The 13,814-nt window shown below is 32.4% G+C and overlaps 1 protein-coding gene across 14 annotated transcripts in view; it reads left to right on the top strand.

Moving 5' to 3' along the window:
• The window catches only part of msn (serine/threonine-protein kinase msn), a 33,738-nt gene extending 20,846 nt beyond the window's left edge, over positions 1-12,892 (top strand). For 13 of the 14 annotated variants that reach the window (XM_076528966.1, XM_012280032.2, XM_076528965.1 and 10 more), the window contains 6 exons: positions 271-423; positions 6,314-6,527; positions 6,597-6,817; positions 6,916-7,233; positions 7,317-7,616; positions 7,757-12,892. In XM_076528966.1, coding sequence (XP_076385081.1) covers positions 271-423; positions 6,314-6,527; positions 6,597-6,817; positions 6,916-7,233; positions 7,317-7,616; positions 7,757-7,840 — 1,290 coding nt within the window. In that variant the 3' untranslated portion in view covers positions 7,841-12,892. The remainder of the gene's footprint in view (positions 1-270; positions 424-6,313; positions 6,528-6,596; positions 6,818-6,915; positions 7,234-7,316; positions 7,617-7,756) is intronic. The other variant, XM_012280037.2, reaches the window with a different exon arrangement.
• Positions 12,893-13,814: the final 922 nt, after the last annotated feature.

The raw sequence follows: 13,814 nt of genomic DNA, 5'->3' as shown, positions 1-13,814 counted from the left end.
CATTAGAGTTAAGCTTGAATTGCATGTACCCTGTATTTACAACAAGTTTCAAGTTGCCTAACTTCATTTAAAATGTCAATCATTAAACAATTTTACGTTTGTAATATTTGATACAGATTTATGTTATAATAGTTTAGAAACATCGAATTGAAGGTATAGAGGAGAAAAATTCAGGTCTTAATCTTCAAGCAGATTTCGTTACATTCGTTTTGTTTGATCTTCGGCCAGTGGTGAAATAATCGATTTAAACGTAAATCGATTCCTTTACAGAATCGAGAAAGTAGCGATCGTCCGAGGGGCGCAGGCGGTGGAGCTGATTTCCAGAGATCAGATTCATCCCCTGGTTCTCGACCTAGCTCCGTGTTGCCGGATCTCCTCACTTCATCACCGGGTCAACGACAGGACAAAAGTACCAGCGAAGAGGTTAGATCCTATTTCCATCTGATTTTTATCTTACCTTTGTACCTGTACTTTAATGCGCTGTTATATACGTTTCAAGGTTCGTTCTTATTCACAGACATTAAACGTCTGCGGGTCTAGGCAATTTTTAATTAAAGGGAAGGAAATTGAGAATATTTTAAAGCTTGGAATTTTTAATTTTGGAACTTGGGAATTTGGAATTTGGGGTATAGGAATTTTTTAATTTGTGAAGTTGGAATTTTGGAATTTAAGGAATTTGAGAAATTTGATGGTTTGGAAATTTAGTTGATGGAAATTTCAAGTTTTCCAATTTTCACATTTATGGACTTGAAAATTTAGAATTTTGCAATTTGAGAAATTTGAAAATTTGGAAATTTGGTTGATGGAAATTTCAAATTTATGGACTTGAAAATTTAGAATTTTGCAATTTGAGAAATTTGATGGTTTGGAAATTTGGTTCATGGAAATTTCAAGTTTTCCAGTTTTCACATATTGGGATTTAAACATTTAGAATTTTGCAATTTGAGAAATTTGAAGATTTGGAAATTTGGTTGATGGAAATTTCAAGTTTTCCAATTTTTACATATTGGGATTTAAAAATTTAGAATTTTGCAATTTGAGAAATTTGAAAATTTGGAAATTTGGTTTGTGGAAATTTTAAGTTTCCCAATTTTCACATTTATGGACTTGCAAATTTGGAATTTTGGAATTTGACAAATTTGATAATTTGGAAATTTGGTTTGTGGAAATTTTAAGTTTCCCAATTTTCAAATTTATGGACTTGCAAATTTGGAATTTTGGAATTTGACAAATTTGTTAATTTGGAAATTTGGTTTGTGGAAATTTTAAGTTTCCCAATTTTCAAATTTATGGACTTGCAAATTTGGAATTTTGGAATTTGACAAATTTGGTGATTTGGAAATTTTAAGTTTTGTAGAAATTTTCAAATTATACAAAGAAATTATTCAATTATTCAAATTATAAAAAGAAATTATACAAATTTGGTTTATGGAAATTTTAAGTTTCCTAATTTTCAAATTAGAATTTTGCAATTAGAGAAATCTACAATTTTTTAATTCAGAAATTAATAATCCACCAAAATTTATGACAACAACATTCAGCCTTTATCTTCATATATTGCTATCAACACAACAATAAAATCTTTCCAAATACATTGAACAAAATTACCAGTTCCTGCCACGTTTACTGTACGTTGATGTGAACGAACCTAAACGCATTTGACTCAACAAAAAAGGTTATTCAACAATTTTCTCCTGATTCGAATAAAACCTTGCAGTCTGTAAACCAGTATAAAACCAGTAAAAAGTATAAAATATAAAAAGCTTTTTACTGTATTAACTGTTCTGCAAATTTGCAAAAATCGATATTAGAAGAAAATGAAGACCTTTATTTGTTAGATTGTTAAGCATTGGTGATTTCACTGAATATACGTCATTCGTATGTTCACATTTCCAGTGCATTAAAAAGAATAATGAACACAGCCACTATCGAGGAAAAGCGGTAAATTGTAAAGCCCGATATCACACACGATCAGATTTCTTTGATTTAAAAACGTTAGACAAGATATTTATAAAAATACAAAGTACTGCTTTTTTCGGTAGAATTTATTACAGTTTTGAGGCTTAAATCTTTTTTGTCTTCTTCTGTGATCGATGTTATGTTTTTTTTTTTTTATATATATCGTTTCGTGTCGTATTGCTCTTTTTTCTGGCAAATGTGAACAGTGAATTAGATTAAAGTTTTTGCTTTTCTTTTAGTCATCGATTGGACTGCGGATGTTTATACAAATATTTGTACGAAAAATATGTACAGTAGTGAGATCTGAAAATAAATATTTTTTGCTAGACGATTCTGAAAATACAATATTTTTGCACATTTTACCGTATTTACGATCGGGACATAAATAACTGTAAGTTTTAAAAATAATATAAAAGATTGTCAAGTACGGTTTTAATTGTTTTAATTTATTTTAATTGCGTAAGCATGCGCAGTCTAGTCATCACTGAGTTCATTACGCACACATAGTATTTTTGTTCTGTGTATTGTTAAAAGTCACTTGGAAAAAGAGATACTTTGATCGCAATTTCTACGTTTGATTTATCATTGAACGCTTCGTAGGTTATTTCATTACTATCATAGCATTACTTTTGCACAATTATAGATTTAGAATCGGATTTTTGTTACATAGACCGATCTACGACAATTCAATTTCAAGATACTCGTGTTAAATTTAAACATACGAAAAAAGAAATGCATGAGACAAACGTTGCAGTGAATCTCCATTTATCTGAAGAAATTAATTTAAATTCTAATTATACTGATGGATGAAACATATTTATGAAACGTCACATTCATTTGTAGAGCACGTATTTTTAAAACGAATGTTATCAAATATTTGTTCATTTTAAAACTAAATTACAAGGTTTTGAATTACAAACATTTTATTTCGGACCTGAAGTCTTTCTGAACCTTGAATTCTAATTTTCCTTTTTACGCTTTACGATGAACTATAACATAATACAACATCACAAAGCTCATGAGAGTAATTGCATATTCATTTCTGTGCTAATGTAATCAATCTCTCTTTACTGGTTTCACGATGAAATGAATAGTTGAGAATTAAACGGTCATGTATGAGGTAATTTTCAGATAAATGGAGTTTTACTCATATAGTTTCCAAATATATAATCTTTATTTTGTTGAGAACATGTCCTAAATTATCAGATCATCGGTTATGTCTGCCCATCATGATTTGGAAAATCATATCTGTACGCTGTGACCATTACCTTCTTAATTCCAGAAGATATTATTAGGTCATCCCATAATGTCATATATGAAGAGTTTTCATCAGTGTACATTTATCCTCATTCTTCATCATATATATGTATGTAATAATTTCACATTATGTGTGGATGGTGACCTTTTTTACGTGGATATCGGATTTTGCGTTAGTGTCAAGGGTACCGCGAGTATCGAGGTCCGTGGATATCGGAACCGTGGATATCGAGGTCTGTGTATACCAAGGTCCACGGGTATCGCGATCCGCGGATATCGGGACCCGTGGACGTGGGGTCCGCGGATATCGGGGTCCGCGGATATCGGAGTCCGCGGATGTCGGAGTCCGTGGATATCGGGGTCCGTGGATATCGGGGTCCGTGGATATCGGGGTCCGTGGATATCGGGGTCCGTGGATATCGGGGTCCGTGGATATCGGGGTCCGTGGATATCGGGGTCCGTGGATATCGGGGTCCGTGGATATCGGGGTCCGTGGATATCGGGGTCCGTGGATATCGGGGTCCGTGGATATCGGGGTCCGTGGATATCGGGGTCCGTGGATATCGGTGTCCGTGGATATCGGGAGCGTGGGTATTAGAAGCGTGGATATTGTGTCCGTGGATATCGGGGTCCGTGGATATCGGGAGCGTGGGTATTAGAAGCGTGGATATTGGGACCGTGGACATCGGGGTCCGTGGATATCGGGAGCGTGGGTATTAGAAGCGTGGATATTGGGACCGTGGATATTGGAAGCGTTGATATTGGGACCGCGGATATTGGGACCTTAGATATTGAAACCGTGGATATTGCAAATCGTGAACAGTAAAAATCTTGGTTAATATGAACCGCGGATATTGGGAACCATCGATACCGGAATCGGCGGATACACTAGAACTCAACAAATAAATTATGGGATGATCTAATATAATCCATGTTTGAACCCATCCCAAATACTCCAATCATAAATTTCAATGACATTCCCAAGGAAATAAAAATATACTTAAAGTATATTTAATTGAATTAGTACATACCACAATAGCACATAGATCTTTTTTTCTACCACACAACGGAGGTCGCAGTGAAGGGCTTGATTACCCTGTCAATTAATCGTGCTTCCAATATAGCTCGGTTGTTTTAGTATTATATTTTGGTTTATAACGATTACGAAAGAAAATTTAAAGAGAACTTGAGTTGGACAAAAATGCAGTTATGCAATTGGGATATACTTGAACACCATTTGGAAGGATTGTTTGATTTTTGAAAAGCACAAAATTGTATAAGTGCTTCGGTGGCTGATGTACGCAAATCGTTGAATCTCGAATCATCGTTTTGTCCGTTGTATTTTACACGAAAACCCCGCACAAAACAGTCCCATTTCGTCTGTCAACGTGACTAATTCAGAATTCTGTTGTGTGTTGTGGGACACGTGGGAGCTTTAATCCGAAGAGCAGGGCCCTTTCTACTGACCATTCCAATCCCAATACTAATTGCAATGTAAGTACCCATTCGATATCGATTTACCATTCAGTGTTGCTTTTCTGCCTTCTTTTGCGATACATAATATGTTTAGTGGAGGAGAATGTGTTTCTTCGTATGCGGACGAAATAACCACAAAATTCTCTTCTATTTCTCTTAATATTTCATCTGTTTATCGTGCATCGTGTATGGAATGCCAGTTTTCATGCTGTCCTCGTTTTGGTTTTCATATCTTGCCCTTGGTACCACACAAATCAATGAAGCTTATGATATCAATTGTGATACGATGATTCTATTGTTTCTTGTGTCCACTTATCTCACCTGTCCTTTGCTCACTGTCTCTATTTCTATCTTTGTTTATGTCTCTCTTTGCTCCATTTGTTCCTTTATATTGCAATCTTTTCTAGTGTTTGTGCTTGTTTTTCTCTGCACATCTCATCACAGAGGGATCACAACCGTAAAACCTGGCTTCTTTCTTGCAAGTCATTGTGTATCAGGAACACAAACATCAGGGCAATCTTAAAACAGTGTGATATTTTGTAATCCAAACAAGCAAGGACAGTGTGCACATTTTATTTGAACGTCTTCTCTGAAATTTTGTTGATCTTTCAATTTTACTGGTATGATCAACCAGTGGTATCTATCAATTACGTATTATAATTCATAAAAAGTTATATACCTATTGTAGATATAAATATGCCCAAAGAAATGAAGATAAAACAAGATGGTAGCGATGTAAGACAGTGTGATGCATTGTATTTGTTTGGCTTACAGCATATCATTTTGCTCCAAGAGATTGTTCTAATGCCCATCATTGCTTTGACCCAATTCTATCCTTAACAATTAGACATGGGCCTGCTAGGTAGTTTTATTGATGAGTTTGCTCCTCCCTTCCTTTTCCACTTCTCTTTTTCAGTATAACTACTAATAAGTAGTCAAAGACCAGTGAAACTTGTAAATTTGATACAAGGTATTTAATATAACGACCTGTGTGATTTTTTAAATAATCTAATAAAGCACTGTTTTATGCAGAAGTGTCTGAATCAAATAAACACCAAGCATGTTTTTGCATATCACTTAAGAGTTAAATAACATTAACAAAAAAACTGGAAGTAATTAATTCTGAAACATTTATTCCCTTTGTTACATCCTAAACTTGTAACAGTTGAAGTAGAACTGTAATATTATTTTCTTTTTATATCAATTATTACCTCTTGTATGCTTACATTACTATGTATGACTATTGAATTTTCTTGTAGAATTAGTTGAAAGAATTCATAACAGTTTGATGTACCTTTCAGTTCATTATATCTTATTTCTAATGTAGCTCTTGAATGGTTTCTTCATGAAACTTAGTATAATACGTTTAATATTTCTTTGTAACATATGAAATATCTTTTTTCCTTATTAATTTTCTGGTGTGAATTTTATATATTCTAACTGCATGTGATTTCATTATGTAAATCTACCTATATCTTCTCTAATTTTCTTTTTAATAACGTTATACTGTTTTTCTTCATAGTATTATTAATTAAAGTATTATAACTCTTTGTTTACTGTTTTGATTTATTTAACATGAACTTTATGTTTGAGCAAAATCTCAAAATATGTTTTGTTACAGTATCGCCAAGCAGTTAAATCACCACCTCCATTTGCGCTTCAACAGAAGCAGAGATCTTTCCTGACTTTTGGATTCGGTGCTGGACCAGCCAGGAGGGAATCTCATGTCAATGTTAATGTAACACCAACCAGTCATGATCTTGCATCTGACACACCTGAAATACGCAAATACAAGAAACGTTTCAACAGTGAAATTCTTTGTGCTGCGTTATGGGGTAAGTAAATCATAAAATCCCCTAATTCTTATGTAACAGGTACTGAATTTGATACTCACATGCTTACAGGGGTAAATTTATTAATCGGTACGGAGAATGGTCTTATGTTATTGGATAGAAGTGGACAAGGCAAAGTTTATCAATTAATAAGTAGAAGACGATTTCAACAAATGGAAGTTCTTGAAGGTCAAAATATTTTGGTTACAATTAGTGGGAAAAAGAATCGAGTACGGGTGTATTATCTTTCCTGGTTGAAAAGTAAGATTTTAAGAACTGATGGACATAGTGATGTAAGTTTTATATACCTCAATCACTTCACTTTCTATTGACGTACAGAGATGTTAAAATATTAAAATAAATAACTGTATTGTTTCACACAATTTTACAGCAAGTGGAACGACGTAATGGTTGGATTAACGTTGGCGACCTTCAAGGTGCGGTACATTTCAAAATAGTCAAATACGAAAGAATAAAGTTTCTGGTCATCGCGCTAAAGGATTCCATAGAAATCTATGCATGGGCGCCAAAACCATACCACAAATTTATGGCTTTTAAATCCTTCGGCGAACTAGCACATAGACCACTTCTTGTCGACCTTACTATAGAAGAAGGTACAAGATTGAAGGTTATTTATGGTAGTGCCGATGGTTTTCACGCCGTTGATTTGGATTCTGCCACCGTTTACGATATTTATCTACCAAAACATGTAAGATTACTTTCAGCAATCAAAAACATCAAAACAATTAATTAAATTCTATATTGTAATAAGAGTATGTTTTTCAATTACAGACTCAGGGTCCTATTTGTCCACATTGCATTGTCGCATTACCTAATAGTAATGGTATGCAGCTATTGTTGTGTTATGACAATGAAGGTGTATACGTAAACACTTATGGTAGAGTTTCCAAAACTATGGTCCTTCAATGGGGCGAGATGCCTACGAGTGTTGCCTATATTGGCACAGGGCAAATTATGGGATGGGGTAATAAAGCTATTGAGATTAGAAGCGTAGAGAGTGGGCACCTCGACGGTGTATTCATGCACAAGAAAGCTCAACGGCTCAAGTTCCTCTGCGAACGTAACGATAAGGTATGTATATAGTATGAACAGAATTACTGTGTCAAATATTTTCATTATTTTTGTAATGATGGGAAAATGTATTGCACATAAAACTTGTGTAGAAAGAATACTTACAGCTTAGTGTAACATGTTTTGTTTTTGTATTTCAGGTATTTTTCTCATCGGCAAAAGGTGGAAGTTCGTGCCAGATTTACTTCATGACATTAAATAAACCTGGCATGGCTAACTGGTGATCCCGAATAAGGCCAAATCTGGCCCAAATGTTATCTTCACCAAGAGCAAACAATCTTTCGTATATACCAAGATATACATGGTCGCCATTCATGTTAACTCGTTTTTCACTGCCAGGATTTAACAACGCCATGGAAAACAGGAAATGTTTGCATCGCAGTCGACACCATTATCATGAATATCACTTTCAGTCTTATTATAATCGTCATCGTCATCATTATCATTGTTGTTGTCACTGTCGCCGTCACCATCATCATCATCGCCGCCGTCATCGTCATCATTATCGCCATTATCACCATCATCATCATCACCATCATAACCATCATTATTTTTCTCAGCAAAATCATTATAATAATCAATATCGACACTTTTGCTCGAGTAATTGCTCGTTAGTAATCGATAAGAACGAGATATACGACGAAAGGTTCCGACAGTATCTTAGAGTTTTTTTGAAAATCATGCAAGGGATATTAATATTTGTAAATCTTCGCATAAAACAATTTCTGTGCTCTCTTGACGCTTCGTCTTGCGCGATACGGTTTAGCGTATGAAAGAAAAGAAACAAAATGGTTCCTTCCTCAGGTAATACCTTTCTTCATAGAGGAGAATAAGTAAAAATAAATGATATATGCACACAATTTTATCATACTTTTATAAACAGTTATTTTGCCGTTGTCCATATATCTTCAATGCATTTTGTTCTGTACCTTGGAAGGCCCTATTGTTTGAGAAAGAACAAAAAAAAGATATTACACGATGATTTGAAAAGTAGCGGTGCATGACTCAAAGCAAGTTTGATTCGGAATAAGTTAACGATCGAATAGACGTAATAAGATATTAACGATCCATAATAGAAGCATACTGACGTATTATTATCGTAGATGCAGAAAGATCGCGCAATATTTGATGCTTTCGTCTGTATAAAAAGAGACCTTCCGGAACAAGTTTTTAACAAGTGGGCGAACTTTTTTATGACAACAAAACAGCGCGAACTGTTTTGATAATTGTAAGTGCAAATACGCGAGCAAAACAAGTGTGAATGAACTTTTTGCTGTTTACACGGAGAAAATGAGAAAGACCGCGCGCGCCAAATGGAAGCAAGATCAATGAACGACGATTCGTGATGAAGGGAAAAAGTATGTACAATATACGTATTCGAAATAATTCTCAATTAAGTAAGCGGATTCCTTTTATCATCGATACACTTGGCATAATTCCAACTTGTTCGTAAAAGATCGCTTTTATAATATCCAATCGATCATAATCACGTATATTATTATTGTATCGAAAGTTCATGTTAGAAAATGTCTTTTGAAACGAAAAAAGGACAAGAACGAACGCTGTTCTTTGATAACGAGATAATGGAAAAATACTGATGGACTTAAAAAGTGGAGGAGAGTATTGTAATAATGAAAATTAGGAATAAGGATAAACTACTTATGTTATTAACTGTATAGTTTTTAGTAAGCGAAGGATTTTTATGTCATTTCTACGATTTAAAATTACGACGATGACGATGATAATACGATGATGTGATGCATGGCGTCGGATAAATTGCATTTTTACAATTAGTAGATTTATATTAAGAGTTTTTCAAATGTAAAGTGATAACACAAAGAAAAACAATTTTCTTTTTTTTAAGGTATTTACTAATATGCTTCTTATGTTCTACTTGCACCCTCCTCTTTGCGAAACACATTCGCAAGTATAATATTACCATTTTAAACGTGTATACACTTTCGTTGCTTCTTTCAATTATTTACATATACTTGACAAAATTGTTTATACAAAAACCATTCAGTTCGAATGAAAAATGTCTTCTTTTTTTTAACGCAATTATATTTTCTACGTTACGCACAAGTAACTCATTTTGTATAACAAATTTTGTTGTATCGAGTAAGTAATTGAAGAAGTAACGAGGTGTATACAATTCGAACTAGAACATACTGTATGTTGTACGGTTTATTCCTGACGATTGATGTACCATGATCGTAAAAAATATTCACATAAAAGTGACATACATAACTTTATAATTTCGTACACGAAAAGAACTAATTTTGAAAGTTAACCGATTAAGTTACATTCATATTGTTCTCGAATAAATCGGAATTACGCAACATCTATAATTAAGATAGAGAATACAATAAATTCTGATATACGCAAAGTTATACAATGTTTGAAATTATTAATAACATAGTGCAGTACCGAGCATAGTTGAATTCTTAGGGAAAATGTAGAGGAAGGATCACCAGTTGCTGCAAAGCGTGGTTGTAACAGGCTCTGATATTTTTATGGTGAAGTTCCCAGATTGAAATATGGTGTGTTTCGCAAACCTGCCGCTAAAATAGCGGCGCTGCAATCGAATTATAAGCGGCCAAATTTTATAATTGTATACTTTATTTTTACATTGAATTGCAGCATTTGTATATTCTGTCATGAAGTTGTGCTCGGTACTGTTCACATTAACGTATGCAGCATATAGATGATGCCTGACTTTATTATTCGACAATGTTTCGCATGGAACTTTCCACTAGAAGTACTTTTAGTTTGAATGGTTCAGTGTGTAATTGTAAAGCGATTTTTTAAAACTGATATTTTGTATGATGACAAAATCGAAAAGAAACTGAAGTGAAAGGCGCTGCATTTGATACGTTCGCTATCGGCGTTTATTCAAAAATATACTATATTTTTTATGTTAAATCACGCGAAATAACGTCAAAATATCTACATTGTTAATATGTTACGTTGTTTCTTTCACAATTTGAAAAGGTCTTATTAGGGATGTGCAAAAGTTTCCATTAGACATATGTAATTAGTTATAATGTATTTTAATGAAACTTATGTGTTTTGTTTTGTTATGTTAGTCAACTTGCATAAACATAGGATGAACTGTATTTTTAATTGAAGTCATTGTATATTTAATTTTTTTAATCAGTGTACAATAAATACTGAAGCGACACAAACATTTGCGAAATTATTTCTGAAAATATAGATTTTACTGCAATACTTTTTTGCCTTTAAAGTTGCAATAATTTTATTCACTGTAAGATATTAATAAATTGTCTTAACGAAAACTTTTGTACAACTAATTAAAGATTCGTGACACTGGTAGCGAACTTGAGATTGAATTTCTTTTTGATTCGTGTAAATTATAGACCAAAGTTCCTTTCCAATTGTATGATACGACACAAAAATAATTTGTATTAATTTTTAATAGCTCTCGGACTGAAATGAAGTAGTGTTAATTTGTGATGATCCAATTATTTCTTTAAATATTGAATATACAAAAAAATTGTTTATACAATAGTTAAGGTAGATAAAACTTTAATTATGAATTTTTATATATTTTGAAAGTAATATTTCACTGTAATATTAAAAAAATTGGAATTCAACATATTAACTTTTGTATGAACAATTCGTTTCAATATTTAAATAAATAACAGGTTATTAATAAATTATCGCGGATATACACAGATCTGATTCTCTTTTTTCAAAAAAGTGAAGTTGCAAATAAGTAATAAATCTTTAGCAATAATTCATTAAAGAGACCATAAGGTCTTGGGGTTTTAAACATGTAGTATTGTACACTCATTTATTTATTTGTATATAAATAAATATATGACGTGGTATACGATAAGTGGAATAATGTAATGTACTTATTTATTGAAACAAAAAGGAAGCATACGTTTCAAAGTTTTTACGAATTTATTCGAATAAGGTTTCTTAAGCGTTTATTTGTATTACTGTAATGTCTGGTTAGTAGTCGCTGGTTTTAATAGTCATAGTTATTTACAATAATATTAATAAGAAAATAAGAAATATAAAAATTCTATAATTTTAGTTTTATAAATTGTTTTAATTCAAGTACTATTTGTACCAATAATGTTAAGTACAATTATATTCAATCTTGATTAGAATTAGAATAATGTTGCAATGTAGTCTCGCTATATGACCTTAAAGGAAATAATGTAATAAATCAAGAAATTTAAAATTGTTAGCAAGTAAAATTTGTTGTAAAGAAATTAAAATTTATCAGTTTCAAAATTTTGCAGAAATTTTGAGACAACTACATTACAATTATATTAAAAGATTTGAGAATTTGAAGATCCAATATTCAACTTCTCCATTTGGAAATTTACATTAAACGGAGGGTATTTGTTAATGAGAAACAATAAACGGTAGTCTTCGAAATTGTAGCATCGTCGAAATCGAGCGTCATTAGTGTGCGTGAAAGAGGAATTCCGTGTGAAGAGGAATTCGCTGAACGCGGGCATATAAATGGGAGTCATATAGCGAGACGTCAGTGTATTACACTTGCCCTCAATTTGTCTTATTCCGGTTCTCGACGCACCTGAACTCCGGAAAAATGACTGTCAATCCCATTTGCCAAAATATCAGTTGTGATTCTAATCCTGCGACTACAACCTCTCGTTATTGTATTTTAACAAAAACATTTTGCCAAGGTAGTTGCAAAGAGGAGGACACGTAATTAGTGCAACGAAAGACTGTTTCTTGAACGAAAGAAAAAAAATGGGTTTCTATTGAGCTCGGATGGAAAGAAAAGGAACGGAGAGTGATCGTTGAGTGCGCGCGCGCGTGTATGCGATTAAGAGAACGATCGAATATTCTGCTGAATGTTATTAATGTATGGACGGTTATTTACGAATGACAGGGAACTCCGATATTATAAACAATAATATTACTTCCTTCAAACAGAACTCCCACGGTTTAATTTTGTGCGAGAAAACTTCTCTTATTCCTTCGTCACTTTCGGTTCCTTTCATTTTTTCGAAACTTCCATCCAGTTACCTTTAATTTTTATCATCTTGCACACTGTTTCCCAAAGATGGTAGTGATGATTATTATTATTATTTTTTTTTAAAATATTATATAATTATTAGTAGTCTATGATTGCATTATTGTTATTATTATTATTCTATCTATCCGTACGTCATCGTGACTATCACCATGCGGTACATTATGATTACAATGATTAAGGTTACTACTATTATTACTATTAGCGAAAGTCAAATATACAGACAATTTGTAATTGATGCAATAACAATTTTTCCGTATATCCTCTGTACCATTATACTCATGAAACGTGTACAAAAGCTGTCCCGAAATCCTACAGGAAATTGAATGGCTTTCAACCATTTTGCAATCTGATCCGCCATTTCGATATGTATTACGTTATTGCGTAAATGGCGGATCGAAACGTGCGAAGTACGACACCTCCATGGAACAAGCAGTGAATCAGTTTAAAGTTTAATATCTTATTTTAGCTTATATTTTGTGATGGTGAGAGTTTCTTTATTTTTGTTACATGAAGAGTCCGGGGTAGGAGTAATTGTACTGCTACTATAGTCAATACTAGTGAACACGTTTTTATTTTATAATTTAGATTCATTTATAGTTTATTTCGATAGCAGCTTAAACATTAAGTTTTCAGTGATTATTTATTATTATAGATATAATTTAACGGTGTATGTCATTGAAAAATTATTTAGCCATATTAATAAACAAATTAGAATAATAATAGTATACTTAATATTATATTCACTGCAATATATGACAATTGAAGAGTGGGAATAAACCTTTCAAAAATTCATTTATCTTTTAAAAATTTTAGAGTATTTATAAAAATTAATTGCAATAAATATTGGTGGAAATTTTCATCTGTAAACAGCAAGTTTTATATTTTATCATGAATAATTTTGATAAATGGTTTTCTAGTTCTTATTTCCACTCTTCAATTATTTATAGAACTACAAAGAAATCAAATAATAATAATAATAATATTACAGTTAATGTTATATTATTATTATACAGTATAATAATGAATAACAATTATTTATAGAACTATAAATAATTATAACAATAGTATTATAAATATATAATAACAATTATTTATTTATAGTACTACAAGTAAATAAAATTTATTTATTATTATAACAAAACTATTTATTTATCAAA

Source organism: Megachile rotundata, chromosome 2, assembly GCF_050947335.1.
Source record: "Megachile rotundata isolate GNS110a chromosome 2, iyMegRotu1, whole genome shotgun sequence".
In the NCBI taxonomy this organism is placed as follows: domain Eukaryota; kingdom Metazoa; phylum Arthropoda; class Insecta; order Hymenoptera; family Megachilidae; genus Megachile; species Megachile rotundata.
The sequence above is the reverse complement of the archived record's forward strand: the minus strand, read 5'-3'. Positions and strand labels throughout refer to the sequence as shown.